This window comes from Geotrypetes seraphini, chromosome 4 (assembly GCF_902459505.1).
Source record: "Geotrypetes seraphini chromosome 4, aGeoSer1.1, whole genome shotgun sequence".
Taxonomy (NCBI): Eukaryota; Metazoa; Chordata; class Amphibia; order Gymnophiona; family Dermophiidae; genus Geotrypetes; species Geotrypetes seraphini.
Window position 1 is genome coordinate 1477372 of NC_047087.1, and position 20186 is coordinate 1497557.

Consider the following 20186-nt stretch of genomic DNA (forward strand, 5'->3'; position numbering starts at 1 on the left):
AGGGTGGCAGATCACTGGAACAGACTTCCGGTGCAGGTGATCAAGGCCACCAGCATGCACGACTTTAAGAATAAATGGGACATCCACGTGGGATCACTACGAGGGTCGAGTTAAGGAACTAGGTCATTAGCATTCAGACTTAATGGGGTGGGTCAATAGAGTGGGCAGACTTGATGGGCTGTGGCCCTTTTCTGCCGTCATCTTTCTATGTTTCTATGTTTCTATGGTGGCATGGTCTGACTTCAGCTTGACCAGAGTCTTTTGAATGAGAGGAAATGGAGGAAACACATATAGAAAGTGATTCGTCCAGTCCCCTCGTGGCGCTGAGAGGTGTAAATCCTGGAGCGGAAGTGAGGCAGTTTGAAGTTGTGGGGGGGCTGCAAAGAGGTCTATCTGAGGCGTTCCCCACAGGGAGAAGATGTGATGAAGGGACGTGGAGTTGAGGGTCCACTCGTGAGGTTGTAGAAGACGGCTCAAGCTGTCTGCTAAGGCACTGTCCGCCCCCTGAATTTTAGACCACTCTGAGGAAGGTGTTGTTGCGAATCGCCCAATCCCAGACTCTGAGAGCTTCCTGGCAGAGGGAGGCTGATCCCGTGCCCCCCTGCTTGTTGACATAATACAAGACGACCTGGTTGTCTGTGCGAATGAGGACCACCTGGTCGCGAAGGAGATGTTGAAAGGTCTGGAGAGCGTTGAAGATCGCCCTGAGTTCTAGGAGATTGATGTGGCACTGGCGGTCCGTGCTGGTCCAGTGACCCTGGGTGTGGAGGCCGTCCAGATGAGCCCAAGCATAGGTCGACGAGTCGGTCGTGAGGACTTTTTGATGGCGGGAGGTTTGGAACAACAAGCCTCTGGAGAGATTGGCGGATAGCATCCACCAACAAAGAGACTGTTGCAGAGCAGGAGTGACCTGGATGTATTGAGTCAGAGGGTCGGATGTCTGAGACCACTGAGACGCCAAGGTCCACTGAGGCGTCCTGAGGTGAAATCTGGCAAATGGTGTCACATGCACTGTAGAGGCCATGTGGCTCAGCAGGACCATCATCTGTCTCGCCAAGATGGAAGGGCGAGAGGACACTGAATGGCAGAGGTGAAGAAGAGCCTCCAAACGTGGGGGAGAGAGTCTGCCACTCAGCCAATCATTGACCCATGCAGTTAGTGTCTCTCCTAACCCCATCGATTCCATCTTGCTTAGCAGCCTGCGGTGTGGGACAATTGCACTGAGATGGACTCGTATAGATGTAGACTTGAGGCCAGAATTGGATAAGTGCAAAAGATAGTCCAAAACAGAAGATAAGGAGGAATGCTGAGGCTCCTTATGATGAGAGAAACACCATGTAGAAAATCTAGTCCATTTTTGGTGATAGCATTGTCTAATTATAAGCTTTCTAGAAGCTTCTAAAACGTCTCTTACAGATTGAGAAAACTGAAGAGAGGTTGAGAGGTACCAGGCTGTCAAGTGTAGAGACTTCAGGTTGGGATGAAGCAGAGACCCTTGACTCTGTGTAAGCAGAGAAGGAAAAACTGGTAGAAAGTATGGCTCCCTGCTGCTGAGTTGAAGTAGAAGGGAATACCAGGGTTGTCTCGGCCACCGAGGAGCGATTAGAATTATGGTGGCATGATCGTTCTTCAATTTGACCAGTCTTAAGAAGGAGAGGGAATGGAGGAAATGCGTACAGGAAAAAATTTGTCCATTCCAGAAGAAAAGCATCTGCCTCGAGGCGGTGAGGAGAGTATATCCTGGAGCAGAACTGAGGCAGTTTGTAGTTGTGGGGAGTTGTGGTGTTCACCACTGTGAAATAATATGACGAAGAGGCGAGGAATGGAGAGTTCATTCGTGAGGTTGAAGTAGATGACTCAAGTTGTCCGCCAAGCAATTCTTTGCCCCTTGAATGTAGACAGCTTTGATGAAGGTGTTGTGGCAGATTGCCCAGTCCCAAACCTCCAGAGCTTCTTGAAAAGGGAGGCAGACCCTGTCCCTCCCTGTTTGTTGACATAATATATGGCGACTTGGTTGTCCGTCCGAACGAGGACTACTGTGTCGTGAAGTAGATGTTGAAAAGCATGGAGAGCTTTGAGGATCGCTCTGAGTTCCAACTGATTGATATGACACTGACGATCCGTACTGGTCCAGAGGCCTTGAGTACGCAGACCATCGAGATGAGCGCCCCAAGTGTAGATCGAAGAGTCTGTTGTAAGGACCTTCTGATGAGGGGGTGTTTGAAAAAGCAAGCCTCTGGAAAGATTGGAAGAGAGCATCCACCAACGGAGAGACTTCTTCAAGGAAGGAGTGACTGAAATGTGTCGAGAAGGAGATGCCAGGGTCCACTGAGGAATTCTGAGGTGAAGTCTGGCAAAAGGAGTCACGTGTACCGTGGAGGCCATGTGACCCAGAAGTACCATCATGTGTCTCGCTGAGATGGAAGAGCGGGAAGACACTGTATGACAGAGTTGAAGAAGAGCTTCCAGACGTTGTTGTGGAAGGAATGCTCTGAGTTGGACAGTGTCCAGAACAGCTCCAATGAATTGTAGATTCTGTGAGGGCTGGTTGAGATTTGGGAAAGTTGATTTCGAATCCCAAATTTTGTAGGAACCAGGTAGTCCATTGGGTTGCTACAATAACCCCTTGAGATGTGGAATCTTTGATGAGCCAGTTGTCGAGGCAGGGAAATACCTGAAGACCATGGTTTCGGAGAGCTGCCGCTACCACTACCAGGCACTTGGTGAACACTCTGGGAGACGAGGCCAGGCCAAAGGGTAGTACTCTGTACTGATAATGCAGATTCCCCACCCGAAATCTGAGGTATTGACGGGAGGCCATATGAATGGGGATATGAGTGTAGGCCTCCTTGAGATCCAGAGAGCATAACCAGTCGTTCTTATCGAGAAGGGGATAAAGAGATGCCAGGTACAACATTCGAAACTTTTCTTTGACTAGAAATTTGTTGAGAGCCCCGAGATCCAGAATGGGCCGCAGATCACCCGTCTTCTTCGGAACAAGGAAGTAACGGGAGTAAAACCCCCCTGTTCTGCTGTTCCAAGGGAACTGGTTCGATGGCATGGAGATGAAGCAGAGTTTGAGCTTCCTGAAGAAGAAGGACGGTCTGGGATGGATTGGAAGCATACTCTCTTGGAGGAAGCTTTGGTGGAACTTGAGTGAAATGAAGAGAGTATCCTTCTCTGATGATGGTAAGCACCCAGAGGTCGGATGTAATTATCGTCCATCGGTTGTAAAAATGATGGAGACGACCTCCTATAGGGGGAAAAGGAGACAGAGACAGAACGGTGGAGGTTATGCTCTGTTGTAAACAGTCAAAAAGGCTGAGAAGCCTTAGGTGCAGCAGAAGGTTGGGGTTTCTGTTGCTTCTGAGGTTGCTGTTTTTTCAGAGGAGAACGAGTGTATGGAGCCGGCTTTTGGAGCAAAACGCCGTTGATAGATAAGAGCAGGGCATGCGGGCTTAGCAGGAGCTGGCTTTGGCTTAGGTCTGACTATAGAAGCAAATGATTTTTCATGGTCAGATAATTTCTTGGTGGCTGCCTCGATGGATTCATCAAAGAGGTCATTGCCCTCACAAGGAATGTTAGCCAAGCGGTCTTGAAGGTTAGAGTCCATGTCAATGGTACGAAGCCAGGCAAGATGACGCATAGCTACAGAGCAAGCAGCTGCTCGGGCAGATAACTCGAAGGCATCATAAGATGATTGGAGGAGATGCAAATATAATTGAGATAAAGAAGCAATGACTTCCTGAAACTCAAAATACATTTGGGTATCCAAATAATTCAAAAATTTTGGTAGAAGAGAAATAAGGAATTCAAAGTAAGTGATGAATTGAAAATTATAATTGAGAACTTTAGAGGACATCATAGCATTCTGGTAGATGCGACGCCCGAATTTGTCCATAGTTTTCCTTTCCAGGAGGGACTGTGGCGTAAACCTTGGAAGGATGGGACCTTTTCAAGGAGGACTCGACGAGCAGGGATTGATGAGATAACTGAGAGTTGTCAAACCCTTTGCGATGCACAGTCTTATACCTAGAGTCCAATTTTTCTGGAACAGCCGGTATGGAAAAAGGTGTTTCCATGGAACGACCAAAAGTCTGATGAAAAAGCTTATGAAGTGGAAGCTTAAGAGACTCTGCTGGAGGTTGAAGAAGATGCATTACTTCAAGATACTCCTTAGAAAATTTGGAGCCAGTATCCAATTGAATATCCAAGTCTACAGCCATCTGTCGGAGGAAAGATGAGAAAAATAGCTGATCTGCCAATGCTTTGCCTCGAGAAGGACTCTAGGACGTCGAGGCAGCCTGTGTCGAAAATGAAGCTTCGGCAGGGAAAGAGGCATCAAAGGAACCTGGTGACTTGGATAAGGCAATCGAGACCGGGACATCCTCGAGATCCAGCATCGGAGACCTCGAATGAGGAGTTGGTGGTCTGGTCGAGGTTGGAGTAGATCAAGGCTTTGATGAAGATGGTCTGTCGTGAGACGAAGAATTATGCCTGGAAAGATGCCTCGATGAAGGCCTCGAATGTCGGTGAGAACTGTGTCTGGAACCAGATCTCAAGGATCGAGGAGACTTTGCCTCGGAGACGTGGGCAGTCGATGCCGATGTATGAATAGGACTAGCGGCTGTAGATCGAAGCTCCAGAGGCTTGGTGGAGGAACCTCAATGCACTCTCAAAGACTCTGCTCCTTGAATGGAGTGTAAGGATTCTTGTTGAGGCACTCGCAAAGAATCTGCTCCTTGCTTAACGTGCTGGGATGCCAGACCAGACACTCTGCTCCCTGCAAAGTATGTAAGTTCAGACTGGGGCAAAGGAAGCGGCTCGACCTTGCGGGAGTCTGCATAAGAGGAAGCAATCTGGGCCCCATGTTAGTAAGGAACTGAATAAACTGCTTCTCTAACATGGTCTGGAAAGAAGCCGGGAAGAATGGATCCGCGTCTGAAACCGGACCACCTGCTTTGGCTGGAGGTTCCTTCGAGGTAGTGTGAGCGTGCTTCGACTTGGAAGTCTTAAGACACTTTAATCACCACCGGCGGAACCGACTGCTGAGCTTTCTGACCTGAGGAAACAGGAAAAAATACAGCAGATGACGTTGAAGCAAGAGCCGCTGCAAATGACGAAGGTCTGATGAGGCTCAAGGTGAAAGCAGTAGGCGCAGCAGGAGCCTCGGTGGGAGTAGAGGCAGAAGACGCCTTCGAAGTTGAGGGATCTGTAGAAAACTCCATCTCGAAGAGCTTGTCCACCAAAATGCAACGACGCTTAAAAGCACAAGGCTGAAGTGTTTGGCAAGGCAGACCCGACCTAGAATGATGTTTCGGCCCAAGGCACTTGAAGCAGCGTCCGTGAGGGTCCGTAAGAGAGATCGCACGCTGACACTTGCTACACCTCTTGAAGCCCGTAGCAGGCTGGGACATAGAAGAAAAAATAGCCACCGCAAAATCGAAACCCTCGGGCTGTGGCCGAGCGGCCTGTCCTGGAACACGAACGGAAGAAGAAAAAAATTTTTTTTTTAACTAAAATAAAAGAAATAAACTAAAACAGCAATTCGTGAGGAAAAAAACACAAACTGCAGTTGAGAGAAGGCACAAAGGAACGAAGTTAAACGCAGAGCGTCAAAGACGGACTTCTCGGCTCCGCAGAAAACTGAGAACTGAGGAGACGCGCCCTGCGCTGGGCGGGAAGGCACTCGTGCATGTGCGATGCAGGCGACTCGAAACTTCGAGTTTCTTCAAGCAAGTCTGCTTGTGAGGCATCCGCATCTGGGCTCCATCGATGACATCACCCATATGTGAGAATACCTGCCTGCTTCTCCTGGGATAATCTTAGCTATCCTATTCAATCTACTATGAAGGTATTGGGAGTAAATTTGGACCAGAGTCTGACCATGAAAGACCAGGTGGATTCCTTAGTTAGAAAGAGTTTTCACACCCTCTGGAAGCTTTGGTCCATTAGAGCATACTTTGATATGTCATCATTTAGAATTCTGGTACAATTCCTTATACTGAGCCAACTTGATTACTGTAACATCGCCTATTTGGCAATTTCCCAGAAAAATATGCGACGATTGCAACTGGTACAAAATGTGGTGGTCAGCCTACTTTGTGGGTTGAAGAAGTTCGATCATGTAACACCTTCCTACCGACTTCTACACTGGCTGCCGATGGAGGCGCGTGTGAAGTTCAAGTTTGGATGTTTTTGCTTTAAGGTACTATATGGTTTAGCCCCTAAATATATAACTGACCTTTTCTCTTTCACAACCAACAAACATAAGAGAAGCTCACATCTGAATTTTGTTTCCCCACCGGTTAGAGGATGTAAATTTAAAAGTCATCAACATCTTTTCTCACATCAAGCAGCATTATGGGGTAAAGATCTGGAACTGCTTATGCATACTACTTATGGGGAATTTAGGAAACACCTAAAAACATATCTGTTCTTGAAGTATTTAGGTAACTGACCTATACAATCTTAGTCCACAACAACTGATCCCCAGAACTGTTAATCACTAACCCTTAACTTTGTTAATTCTACTCAATCTGTAACATCTTCTAATCATTGTAAACTGCATAGAACTTCACAGTCCTGCAGTATATAAACTGTTATTATTATTATTTATCTGCCCTCATCTACTATGTTACTCACTGAGACCTGTGCTGGACATGTGTTGCAGCCTACCTCAGCCCTTTACAGTAGCTAGAAAAGAGAAGAATCACTGCCTCAAGCTGGAAATGCCTCTTCCATGCTCATCTTCAGGCTGCCAGTCAGACACGGAGCCTGACCATACCCCTACCCCCATAGACTGACAGGCACACTTACAAAAGGGGGAAGGTAAAAAAATGCAGCAGGCACCCTACTAGACACCGCTGAGCCTCCTAAGGATGCCTAACAGCCTGCGCTCAAACCCCTGAACAGCAGGTGAGGATTAAATGTGGGGACAGCATCGAGCTCCAAAGTTACTAGTGCAGGCTGGTCAAAAGATACCACAAGAGATCAGCATGTCAGCTGCAAACGTAGTCTGCTTCTTCTCTACGCAGACAGAGCTGATGGTGAAAGCTCTGAGCACTGAAAACATCAAAAAAGGAGAAAAGAATACCAAATAAAATAAGGAGAGAGAGAGAGAGCAGAAAAGAAAAGAAACACTCCTTCCAGCTCGTGTGCACAAGGGAAAACTGCAGGTGGCAGTAGAGCTCACAGTGAAGTAGGAGGGACACAGAAAAAATATGGAGTGGATTCCTTCTGCGGATGGCTTGCGGCCATGGAGAGATAATCCCCTTGTCTAGAATGACACACCTATTGCACTGGAAGTATTTTTTAAATGAAGAAGAGTTTTTAGACTTTTTATCCAAGACATTTTAAAGCAGGGAAGGGAAAGAAAAGAAGCACATATAAAGCAACAGTAATATGGTCTCCAAATCCCTCTGACACGACTGGAAGCCTTGCAACAAAAAGAGCTTGTCTACATTGAACCAAAATGGCTTCACCTTAGCCCGGTTTTCCATAACTAAGGAAAAGAAACCTATGAGCTATGATTGCTTTAGCTTTTCTCCCTGGATGTTGGAGGAAAGTTATAGCATATCAACACCTGTTGAAGGCTAATATGTATTGCTAAAGCATGGAAAACTAGATCACCTTAAATTGTGAAGGAATAGAAAACATGAAACGGTCCCAGCTGGTGGGGAAAAATGTTACAGAATGAAAAACTGGAAAGAGAAAGTAAGACTGGAGGTGTTAAAATATCACAAGATTAGGAAGAAGATGTCATTGGTCTTTTCTATCGAAAAGTTCCAGCCTAATGGGGCAAATGAAAAACTGTAAGCAACAGAACTGCTACATCCCATAAGCAGAATTACAACTTCTAATTTCATAAATAAGATCTTGGAATTATAAAAGCCCTTTGTTGTACTACTGTGTACAGAGGTATGAGATATACCATGATTCTTTTCATTCAACAGGTTTTTTGTGGCTGGAAGGAACATCTCCATGAGTTCTGGCACTTTTCTGATGACATGGACCGCACACAAGGCAGCCTGCAAAAAGGAGGAGACATAGGATCAGTTCATATTCATACAACAGCCAATCCCAAATAGCCTTGTAGGATCAGTTCATAGTGCACTAGACTCAATATCTCATAGGCATTCAATCACTTTCCCCACAGAACACAATCCCAGCACTCCATGGGATTGGCTTTTGTTCACAATGCCATAACCACAGCTCTTGCCCCAAAACCTCCAAAAAATCATCTCACTATGTCACAGTGTCCAACTACAAACATTATTGCAGGATGCACCCAAAGCACTCAGCCCAAGCCCCAAATTCATACAAGGTCTGACAATTAAGTTCAGGAACTCATCCTAGAAAAAGTGCTACATACCTCATTGATGAATATCACCACAGTCACCTTTAAAAGTACTCCCCCTTGGGAAGCTATGCACTGATGCCAGCATCTAGTCCACCCTTCAAAACAATTTTGGAACTCTTTCTTGAATGCCCATCAGAGCTATTGTCATATTACTCTTGATGATTGGGTGACCAGAGAGCTGGATCGAGGACATATGCTAGATGTAATTTACTTGGATTTCAGCAAAGCCTTTGATACAGTTCCTCATAGGAGGCTGTTGAACAAACTTGAAGGGCTGAAGTTAGGACCCAAAGTGGTGAACTGGGTCAGAAACTGGCTGTCGGACAGACGCCAGAGGGTGGTGGTTAATGGAAGTCGCTCAAAGGAAGGAAAGGTGACTAGTGGAATCCCTCAGGGTTCGGTGCTGGGGCCAATCCTGTTCAATATGTTTGTGAGTGACATTGCTGAAAGGTTAGAAGGAAAAGTGTGCCTTTTTGCAGATGATACCAAGATTTGTAACAGAGTAGACACCGAAGAGGGAGTGGAAAATATGAAAAAGGATCTGCAAAAGTTAGAGGAATGGTCTAATGCCTGGCAATTAAAATTCAATGCAAAGAAATGCAGAGTAATGCATTTGGGGATTAATAATAGGAAGGAACCATATATGCTGGGAGGAGAGAAGCTGATATGCACGGACGGGGAGAGGGACCTTGGGGTTATAGTGTCCGAAGATCTAAAGGTGAAAAAACAGTGTGACAAGGCAGTGGCTGCTGCCAGAAGGATGCTGGGTTGTATAGAGAGGCGTAGTCAGTAGAAGGAAGAAGGTGTTGATGCCCCTGTACAGGTCATTGGTAAGGCCCCACTTGGAGTATTGTGTTCAGTTTTGGAGACCGTATCTGGCGAAAGACGTAAGAAGACTTGAGGCGGTCCAGAGGAGGGCGACGAAAATGATAGGAGGCTTGCGCCAGAAGACGTATGAGGAGAGGCTGGAAGCCCTGAATATGTATACCCTAGAGGAAAGGAGAGACAGGGGAAATATGATTCAGACATTCAAATACTTGAAGGGTATTAACATAGAACAAAATCTTTTTCAGAGAAAGGAAAATGGTAAAACCAGAGGACATAATTTGAGGTTGAGGGGTGGTAGATTCAGGGGCAATGTTAGGAAATTCTACTTTACAGAGAGGGTAGTGGATGCCTGGAATGCGCTCCCGAGAGAGATGGTGGAGAGTAAAACTATGACTGAGTTCAAAGAAGCGTGGGATGAACACAGAGGATCTAGAATCAGAAAATAATATTAAATATTGAACTAGGCCAGTACTGGGCAGACTTGCGTGGTCTGTGTCTGTGTATGGCCGTTTGGTGGAGGATGGGCTGGGGAGGGCTTCAATGGCTGGGAGGGTGTAGATGGGCTGGAGTGAGTCTTAACAGAGATTTCGGCAGTCGGAACCCAAGCACAGTACCGGGTAAAGCTTTGGATTCTTGCCCAGAAATAGCTAAGAAGGAAAAAAAAAATTTTAATTGAATCAGGTTGGGCAGACTGGATGGACCATTCGGGTCTTTATCTGCCGTCATCTACTATGTTATGTTACTATGATGATGTCCTGAAGGTCATCAGAAAGTCTTCTTTCAATATTTCCTTTATCTTTGGGTTTAAAAAAAGTCATTGGGGGCCAGATCAGGTGAGTAGGGAGGGTGTTCCAATACAAGTATTTGTTTTCTTGCTAAAAACTCCCTCACATGTGCCATGTGAGCTGGTGCATTGTCGTGAAGCAAGATCTATGAGTCATCGGCAAAAAGTTCAGGTCACTTTCATCTTTTTCATGCCTTTCCAGCACTTCCAAATAGTAAATGTGGTTGTTCCCGTTGGTACAAATTCATAATGAACAATTCCTCTGATATCAAAAAAGGTTAGCAACATTGTTTGGACTGGTGGAACTTTTGGGGGTGGAGAGAATTGGCCGACTTCCTTTGTGTACTTTGACGCTTTGTTTCAGGATCATATTGGTACATCCATGTTTCATCACCAATGATCAAAACTTCTTCAAAAATAGAATTTCTAATTTTAAATACTATTTAAAAATTTTTTATAAATAATAAATAGTGCTCAGTGAAAGCCAGTGCGAACTATAAGATATGCGAGCTCAGGACTCTACCAGTTCAGGCTTGAATACATCATTGCACTCCTCCCTCCCTACCAATAAATATGATAGTTTAAAAACAATAAATAAATAAGAGTAGAGGAGTACTTATCTCTGCTGGGATAGGTGTTACATCCTGAGCTCAGCTGCAAATCCAAAAGTTCTTAGTGCTCTCCAATCACATCAAAAGAATAAACGATTCAAAAAACAAAAAGAGAAAAACCAAAATTCAAAAATCACAGTCATAATTCATCAATCCAAACAATCCATACAGTTCATTTTGTCAAAATTCAAAAACATCTTCCTTCCGACACAGTATGTGGTCTACGGTAATTGCATGACAATATACGTGTTTCCCCTTCAGCTTTGTCAAGAGGAAGATGTTTACAGCACTATCTTCTTAGCAGCGAGCAGCCTCATATCGGATAAGAGCCCCGCACAGGACTTCATGGCAGCACAACCGCTAGAAAAATGCTTTTAATGAATTATGACTGATTTTTGAATGTTGGTTTTTGTCTTTTTGTTTTTTTACATTCCATTACATTAGGGACTTCTATTCCGCCTATACCTTGCAGTTCAAGGCGGATTACAAAAGAGCTAACTGGACATTTCCAAGTTACAACAGTTGTTTTTTTATTTTTATTTTTTGTTACAAGGGAGGAGAGGTACCTGGATTAATTCCGGAAGAACTTGCAAATTGGATATTAAATTGACTGTATGTTAATTGTTTATTCTTTTGATTTTTTGATTCGATTGAGGAGCACTAAGCACTTTTGGATTTGCAGCTGAGCCCAGGATATAACAACTATCCCAGCAGAGATAAGTACTCCTCTACTCTTTTTTAAACTATCATATTTATTGGTAGGGAGGGAGGAGTGCAATGATGTATTCAAGCCTGAACTGGTAGAGTCCTGAGTTCGCATATCTTATAGTTCGCACTGGCTTTCACTGAGCACTATTAATTATTTATTTAAAATTTTTTTATAGTATTTAAAATTAGAAATTCTCTTTTTGAAGAAGTTTTTATTATTGGTCAGAGAATTTGATACTCCCATTTATAGTGAGTATGTCATCACCAATGATAACATGGCCCAAAACATCATCTTGCCTCTCCAAAAGATCTTGACAAACTTTGACTCTCCTTTGCTTTTGTTCATCAGTAAGCTCCTTAGGTATGCACAAAAATGGTCCAATTCTCATGCCAAGATTTTCAGTTAAGATTTTCCTGTTTCTCTATCGATGTTTACTTGGTTTGCTATGTTTCTCACTATCAGCTGACGATTTTGACGCAAAATTCAACAAATTTTTGCAATGTTTTCATCAGTTCTGCTTGTTACTGGCCGCCCTGACCTTTCTTCATCAGTGATGCTTTCTCTCCCCTCAGAGAAACGTTTAATCCGTTTTCTTCATGGCATTGTTCCCATAAACTTGGACTAACATTTTCCTGACTTCACTTCCACTCTTGTCAAGTTCAAAAAGAAATTTAATGTTTGTTCGTTGCTCTAATTTAAGTTCAATCATTCTCGCGACGGCACATAAAAACAATAATGAATGCCACTCAGCAAGACACCGCCACACATTGACACAAACACAGCTGTGAAACACTGATATACCAAGGTTATGAAACCTTACAGAGTTGTTTGTATAGTGCTGCCAACGTAAGTGCACGGAGGCAAGTTCGCAAACTTAATTATCAGACCTCATATTGTGACACTGAGCACCGACATTTCCAATAAGAAGTATTAGTAAGGAATGTATAGACACCAATCTTTGTGTAATGCACTTATTGCTACTCTAGAGGGATCAGGATTACAAAGGGACAGCTGGGTTTCCACAGAATTTTGAAAACAGATTCTTCAGTCAAGCCTTTGGCTCCCGAAGTATGGTGATGTTGATGGACATGTGAAATGGAATAAGAACGGGAATGGGAAGAATAGATATTTAGTTTAAAGGTTTATGTCTACTGAACTGCCTATTGCATAGTTTGTTTTTAGTATTACATTTCAGTACTGTATAATATTCAGATTTGATTAAGTCACTGTTCAGGCTGACATTCTTATTGTTGAACTGCATTTTGTACCTTGCTCAATGCGACTGGCTTGAGGCAAAAAGTACCAACTAATATAGAATAGGTAAAAGTGAACTGATTTATTCCTCTTTCAAAAATGACAAAGACTAGGGGACACTCAATGAAGTTACATGGAAATACCTGGGCTAGATGGACTATTGGTCTGACCCCATGCCCCAATCTCAGATATGTCTCTCTTAACTGAAAATAGTTGTTAGCTTAACAGGGTTAAAATAAGGTTTAAATAATTTCCTAAAACAAAAGTCCCTAAGCCATTATTAAGATGGTTAGGGGAAATTCACTGCTTATTCCTCGGATAAGCAGCATAAAAAGAGATTATGTTCTTACCTTGATAATATCTTTTCTAGTAGATAGGTGTGTCATTCTGGAAAAGCAAGTTATCTCCCCATTGCCGCGAGCACTACAGAAGGAATCCATTCCAGATTTTTTTCTTTAACTCTCTTACTTCACCAAGAGTTCTACTATTACCTACAGTTAAATTTCAAAGCATGCAAGAGCTCCTCCAAGAGCAAGTGAAGTAAGGAAAAGGGACATCTTCCCAAGTACATAACAGTTCTGCTAACAAATGAACAGGTGAAGATTAACCAAACCTAACAGAAGCATCAAAGGAGCTCAGGTAGTACTTCTGTAGATGCCAAAAAGAGACTACATACAATTCTTCATGGCCCAAAGGGCTGACTGACATCCAAGATACATACTTGGAGAATAACAAACAGAATGAGACCGTGGGCAGGAAACACAGGGCAAGGGGTCCAGAATGGCACTCCTATCTCCTGTAAAAGATATTATTAAGGTAAGAACAATCTCTTTTTCCAGTGCAATAGGTGTGTCATTCTAGACAAGCGGGATATATAAAAGCTGTCCCAGGAATCTAGAGCGGGCTGACTACGCCAACCCGTAACACCGAGGACCCAAAGGCAGATTCCTCTCTTGCCCCAACATCTACCCTGTAAAACAGGGGTGTCAAATGTCAGTCCTCGAGGACCACAATCCAGTTGGGTTTTCAGGATTTCCCCAATGAATATGCATGAGATCTATTTGCTTTCATTGTATGCTAATAGATCTCATGCATATTCATTGGGAAATCCTGAAAACTCAACTGGATTGTGGTCTTCGAGGACTGACATTTGACACCCCCTGCTGTAAAACCTGGCAAATGTATGTAGAGTGTACTAAGTTGAAGCTCTACAAATCTCTGCTGGAGAGATGGCCCTAGCCTCTGCCCACAACAAAGCTACACTTCTGGTTGAATGCACCTTAACAGAAAAAGAGGACTATTTCCCACAGATAATGTAGGCTGATGAAATGGCCTTCTGGATCCATCTGGAAATTGTTGCCTTGGAAGTAGGTGCACCTCACTTAGTTGAATGACATCCAACTTCTTCAAAATACAGTCCTGTTTCTTATAACCTGCAGACTGGAATAAAGGTAAGTGGACTTCTTGATTGACATGAAACGTTGAAACCATCTTATTTATTTATTTAGTAAGTCGAATTTCTAGCCCATCCTCCCAGAAGAGCCCAGAACAGGTTACAAGTTTACATACACAGTAGAAGGTTTAGCAACGAGGTTAAAACTTCACATACAGCAGATAAATGGAACAACAGATTTAAAGGATGAAAAGCAATAGTAGAAATTATTATGTATATGTTTTGGGTACTGAGCACGGTAACATGACAAACTATGGGCAACAAGGATGCAAATTCACATATATGATATACAGAACAGATTAAAGGAAAGAACAGCAACAGAGGGATAATTCTTATGAACAGCAGAAAAGAAGAAACTGTGCATAGAGAGACACTACTCTCTAAGATTTTAAGAAAAGGCTCTCTACAAGAAAGAGCCTGCAGCTCTGAGACTCATCTTGTAGAGATCACAGCTACCAGAAAGAGTGCCTTTAGCGTCAAATCCATTAGGGAAACCTCTTCCAGCAACTCAAACGGAGCTTTGGTTAGACCCCGCAGAATCATGTTAAGATCCCACGAAAGGAATTGTGGTTTGTTCAGTGATCTGAAGTGGAGAGGAGCCTTCAAAAATCTGGCTATGTCTGGATGAGACATCAGCATAGGTCTACGGTTCCAAGCTCTGAAACAGTGGCCAATCCAGGTCCCAAGTACTTAGCTAGATCCCAAAAGCATAACAGATTCTATGCTGCTTATCCTAAGAATAAGCAGTGGATTTTCCCCCAAGTCACCTTAATAATGGCCTATGGACTTCTCTTTTAGGAAATTATCCAAACCATTTTTAAACCCCACTAAGCTGATTTCACCACATTCTCGGGCAATGAATTCCTGAGTTTAATTACACATTTTGTGAAGAACTATTTTTTACGATTTGTTTTAAATCAGCTACTTAGTAGCTTCATCGCATGCACCCTAGTCCTAGTATTTTTGGAAAGAGTGAACAAGCCATTCACATCTACCCTTTCCACTCCACTCATTATTTTATAGTCTTCTATCATATCACCCCACACGTCTCTTCTCCAAGCTGAAGAGCCATAGCCGCTTTAGCCTCTCCTCATAGGGAAGTTGTCCTATGTCTTTTTTTTATTTATTTATTTTTTTATATTTATTGAAATTTTTACATAATTCACAAGAATATTCCTCTTGTACAAGTAAAACAGAAAATGAAACAAATTAAACATACTCACATTTACTGCTACAAGGAGAAAAAAAAGTCCTTCTTACTTAGACCACTAAATCAAAGGAGGGAGGAGAATTGAATATATTGAGGAGATAACAAACATAGGAAATGACTATAATCTGATAGGCTTAACAGTCTTTAACCCCCTCTTTTCTTCCTGTTCTTAAACATTCCAGGTAGCTAGACTTTTTAAATCTAAAAAAGCACGTAGCTGTTTTGATGCATAGTAGACATATTTAACTCCTTGATATTTAATCAAACATTTGCATAGATATGCTAATAAGAATGTCGCTTCAAGGGTCAAAGTCTCTACTCTCATTGCTAAGAATAATTTTCTTCGCTCTTGCGTTGTTCTCGTGACGTCTGGAAACATCCATACTTTCTTTCCCAGAAACATTTGTTGAGGATTTCGGAAATACAATCACATAATTGCATTCATATCTTGTTCGAAGACAAAAGATATGAACAATGTGGCTCTCTGTAGATTCGGAAACAGTAGTTTCTAGTAATTCAGTAACATTGAGAGCATCTGTTGTCAAACATTCCTCTGCACCTGGGTTAGTTCCTTCAATTTTCTTTTTTGGCAAATTGCTTAATTGTTGATACCCTGTAATGATCCTTTGTTTTCCTGATTTATGTATGTCCGATTTTTGTATGGCATTTTCCTCATGTTTGGAATTAGCCTGAAGGAGGACTGGGGTGGGGGAGGGGGGTTGGTTTTGGGGGGATGTTGGAGTTTTTTTTCTCCTTGTACAGGTTTTATGTGATATCATGAGCTTCGCTGTTATTCTTGCTCTTTTTACTACTGTTTCTCTGTTGAGCTCAATAAAATATATTTGAACAAATTATATTAAGTGGAGGTAAATGCTCAGGGGAAAACTTTAGTATTTCAAATAAGTACCTTTTCCACATATCAATAGAGGTAACCCCCAGGGCCTTCGGAAAATTCAACAGATGTACATTTCGGTTGTAATTTTCCATTTGTTCAATTTTTTTAGTCAAAACTATTCGCTCCTTTATCAAATTATTAGTTATAGCTTGAATATTTACCACATTGTCCTTAACTTCTTTATCTCCATTGAAAATTCTCCTTTAGTTTTCTCCAAGGATTTCCCCAAAGCATCCACAGTACTTATAAGTGTTGTCAATTCTTGTGAAGATCTGGCCACCTGGGTGTTTAGTCGCTCGAGAGAGTCCCAAACCTCCGACTTTGCTGGTTCAGAGCCAGTAACAATCCTGGCTCTCACTTCTCCCTGCTCTCTTTCCATTCTCGCGAGTCTGAGTCCCTGATACGGGGTCTCCCCAGCGTTCACTTCTGCAGTGGAAACCTCCATTCGGGCCGTGAGATGAGCAAGGTGTGGGGGCGGAACATGCTCCGGAGGGGAGAGAGAAACCTCCTGCCCTAAATCACCGGCCGCTCCTCCAGCCGGAGAGAGCCCGAGCCCACCTCTCGGAGCATCGGAGCCAAAGGAAGTTGCGGCGAAGTCTAGGATGGATCGCTGAACGGGGGTGGACATCCGGACCACAGCGGGCTCAGCACGGACGCTACCCTTCCGTTTTGAATGAGGCATTACGAGGTAATCAGAAGAGGAAAAAATTTCTTAGACCGCTGGTGCAACCGATAGCTTCACGCTGCTGCCATCTTAACTCCTCCCCCAAGAAGGCTCTTTTGATAACCCCCTATGTCTTACCATTTTTTGTTGTCGTCCTCTATACTTTTTCTAATTCTGCTATATCTTTTTTGAGATACAGCGACCAGAACTACACACATTATTTGAGGTGCAGTTGTATCATAGAGCCTGAGAAACTTCCTGTGGTCCTGGAAAATGGGAATATGCAAGTAGGCCTCCATCAGATCCAGAGAGGCAAGGAACTCCCCCAGAGTCACCACTGCTAATATAGATCAAACAGTCTCCATGCAAAACTGCAGAACTCTGAGCACTGCGTTTACACGAGAAAGATCGAGCATGGTCAGAGCCTTTCTTTGGCATGATAAAGTATCTGGAGTATCTGCCAGAGCCCAAATGTTTAGACAGCACAGGTTCTATGGCCTAGATACCCAGCAACCTTCTCACAGTGGCTTGTACCTTGGCCGCCTTTCTGGCCACCCTGCAAGAGAATCCACAAATCAATCCATTTGAGATCTGGCAAATCCCAGCTTGTATCCAATCTGGACAATTTCCAGAACCCAACGATCAGACAAAATTTGAACCCAAGCTGGGAGAAATGCAGAGCTGGCCTCAATTTTGTGAGGGACCTCCTTCAACTTGGCATTATTGTGATTTCTTGGCAGAGGGTGCAGCATGAGGCGTTGAGGTCTAGATACGTTTGGGATGTGGAACTGGAATATTGTTGAGACTGCCAGGAGCCACGAAAATTAGAGTGCCCTGAGCCTCTGGCTTGGGCCTGCAGTCAGGCAAAGTCTTTGGACAACAGTCCACCACACAGTTCATAAGATTGTCCAGTCCTCTACCAAATAGCAACTGCATTTTAAAAAGGAGTCTGCTGGGAGTAGCTTTAAGAGGTGGCATCTCCAGCCCATTGTCTGATCCAGAGCATTCTGCAAGCAGAAATAGAATAAGCTAATGCCTTACCCATGACACAAATACTGTCAGAGAGCAGCCGCCACTCCAGATAAAAAAGAACTGAGGAACTGGCTCATCTCCTTCACACTCCAAAGTACGTAGTCTAGAAAGGCAAGAACGTGTTACAAAGGACACCACTAAGGCTGCTTTGACTGCCAAACTCTCTTGAACATAACAGCCTTACTGGAAATGTGCTTCTGCCTCCTTCAGCTCCTTACGATAACTTGAAAGGAGAAGAAATCACGGCCTAATGCTGAAAGTCCTTGCCAATGCTGATCTTCAGGCTGCCAATCAGCCCCGCTGACCAAAGGATGCGCTACCAAAATGGGGGAAAGGCAAACATGCAGCCAGCATCCTGCGAGACACCGCTGAACCTCATTTCGATGCCTAACAGCCTGTGCTCAAACCCCTGCAAAGCAGATGAGGGACGGTAAGCAGGGTCGACCCCAAGCTCCAAAAATACTTTTGCCGGCTGGCCAACAGGTACCACAAGGGATTGGCCTATCAGCTGCAGACCTCAGTCTAGGCACAGCTAACCCTAAAATTGGTTAGCTATGAGCACCAAAACCATCGAAAATTAACTGAAAAACACAGAGTAAAATAAAGAAAAAGGGAGAACAAAACAGAAACACTCCTTAAGGCTCGCGGGCATAAAGGAAAACCTGTATGTGGCAGTACAGCTCTCAGTGAAGTAAGAGGGTTACAGAAAAAATCTGGAGTGGATTCTTTCTGCAGAGCTTGCAGCAATGGGGAGATGACCCGCTTGTCCAGAATAACACACCTAGTGCACTAGAAAATCCATTTTACTACTTGGAATCTTGTCAGGTACTTGTGACATGGGTTGGCCACTGTTGGAAACAGGATACTAGGCTTAATGGACCTTCAGTCTGTCCCAGTATGGCAACTCTTACGTAAGTTCCTTTACTGTCATCACAATCTCCTTCCTCTATAACCTTCCTACGGCATCTCTTCCTTTACTCTCTTAGAAACAGAAAATGACGGCAGAAAAGGGCCACAGCCCATCATGTCTGCCCATTCTAATGACACACCCCCCTAACTTCTTCCCCTAAGAGATCCCACATGCCTATCCCATTTTTTCTTAAAATCTGGCACGCTGCTGGCCTCAATTACCTGCAGTGGAAGATCATTCCAATGATCAACCACCCTTTCGGTGAAGAAATATTTCCTGGTGTCGCCATGAAATTTCCCGCCCCTGATTTTCAGCGGATGCCCTCTTGTGGCCGTGGGTCCTTTAAGAAAAAAGATATCATCTTCCACCTCGATACAGACCGTGATATATTTGAACGTCTCAATCATGTCTCCCTTCTCTCTACGTTCCTCGAGTGAGTATAGCTGCAATTTACTCAGCCTTTCCTCATACGGGAGATCCTTGAGTCCCGAGACCATCCTGGTGGCCATTCGCTGAACCGATTTAGCTCTCAGCACATCTTTTTGGTAATATGGCCTCCAGAATTGTACACAATATTCCAGATGAGGTCTCACCATGGATCTGATGAAACTTCTTCGGATACAACCCATCATTTGTCTAGCCTTGGATGAAGCTTTCTCCACTTGATTGGCAGTTTTCATGTCTTCACTAATGATCACTCCTAAGTCTCGTTCCTAGATAAGGTCTCACCATTTAGGGTGTAAGTTCTGCACGGATTTCTGCTGCCAAGGTGCATGACCTTACACTTTTTGGCACTGAAGCTTAGTTGCCAAATCGAGGACCAATGTTCCAGTAAGAGTAGGTCCCGCGTCATACTGTCGGGCAATGTGCTTTTGCCTACTATGTTGCATAGTTTAGTGTCATCGGCAAATAATGTTATTTTACCTTGAAGCCCCTGAGTCAGGTCTCTTACAAAAATATTAAATAGGATCGGGCCCAAGACCAAGCCCTGCGGCACTCCACTGATCACCTCTGACGTTTCAGAGAGGGTACCGTTAACCACCACCCTCTGAAGTCTACTGCTTAGCCAATCTTTGACCCATAAAGTTAATGTTTCACCTAATCCCATCAAACTCATCTTGCTCAATAACCTGCGGTGTGGGACGCTATCAAAAGTTTTACTGAAGTCCAAGAACACGACGTCCAGGGACTCCCCCATATCCAGCTTTCTTGTTACCCAGTCAAAGAAGCTGATTAGATTGGATTGGCAGGACCTTCCCTTTGTAAATCCATGTTGATGGGGATCAGATAGATTCTCCTCGTTCAGGATCGTATCTAATTTATGTTTAATTAGTGTTTCCATAAGTTTACTCACTATTGATGTGAGACTCACCGGTCTGTAATTCGCAGCTTTCGTCCTGCATCCCTTTTTGTGGAGTGGAATGATGTTAGCTGTTTTCCAGTCCAACGGGACTCTTCCTATACTTAGGGAAAG

At 43.8% G+C, this 20186-nt stretch overlaps 1 protein-coding gene across 6 annotated transcripts in view; it reads right to left on the bottom strand.

Moving 5' to 3' along the window:
* The window catches only part of AP1G1 (adaptor related protein complex 1 subunit gamma 1), a 584387-nt gene that overhangs the window by 440282 nt on the left and 123919 nt on the right, over positions 1–20186 (bottom strand). For all 6 annotated transcript variants that reach the window (XM_033942090.1, XM_033942089.1, XM_033942091.1 and 3 more), the window contains exon 5: positions 7934–8030. In XM_033942090.1, coding sequence (XP_033797981.1) covers positions 7934–8030 — 97 coding nt within the window. The remainder of the gene's footprint in view (positions 1–7933; positions 8031–20186) is intronic.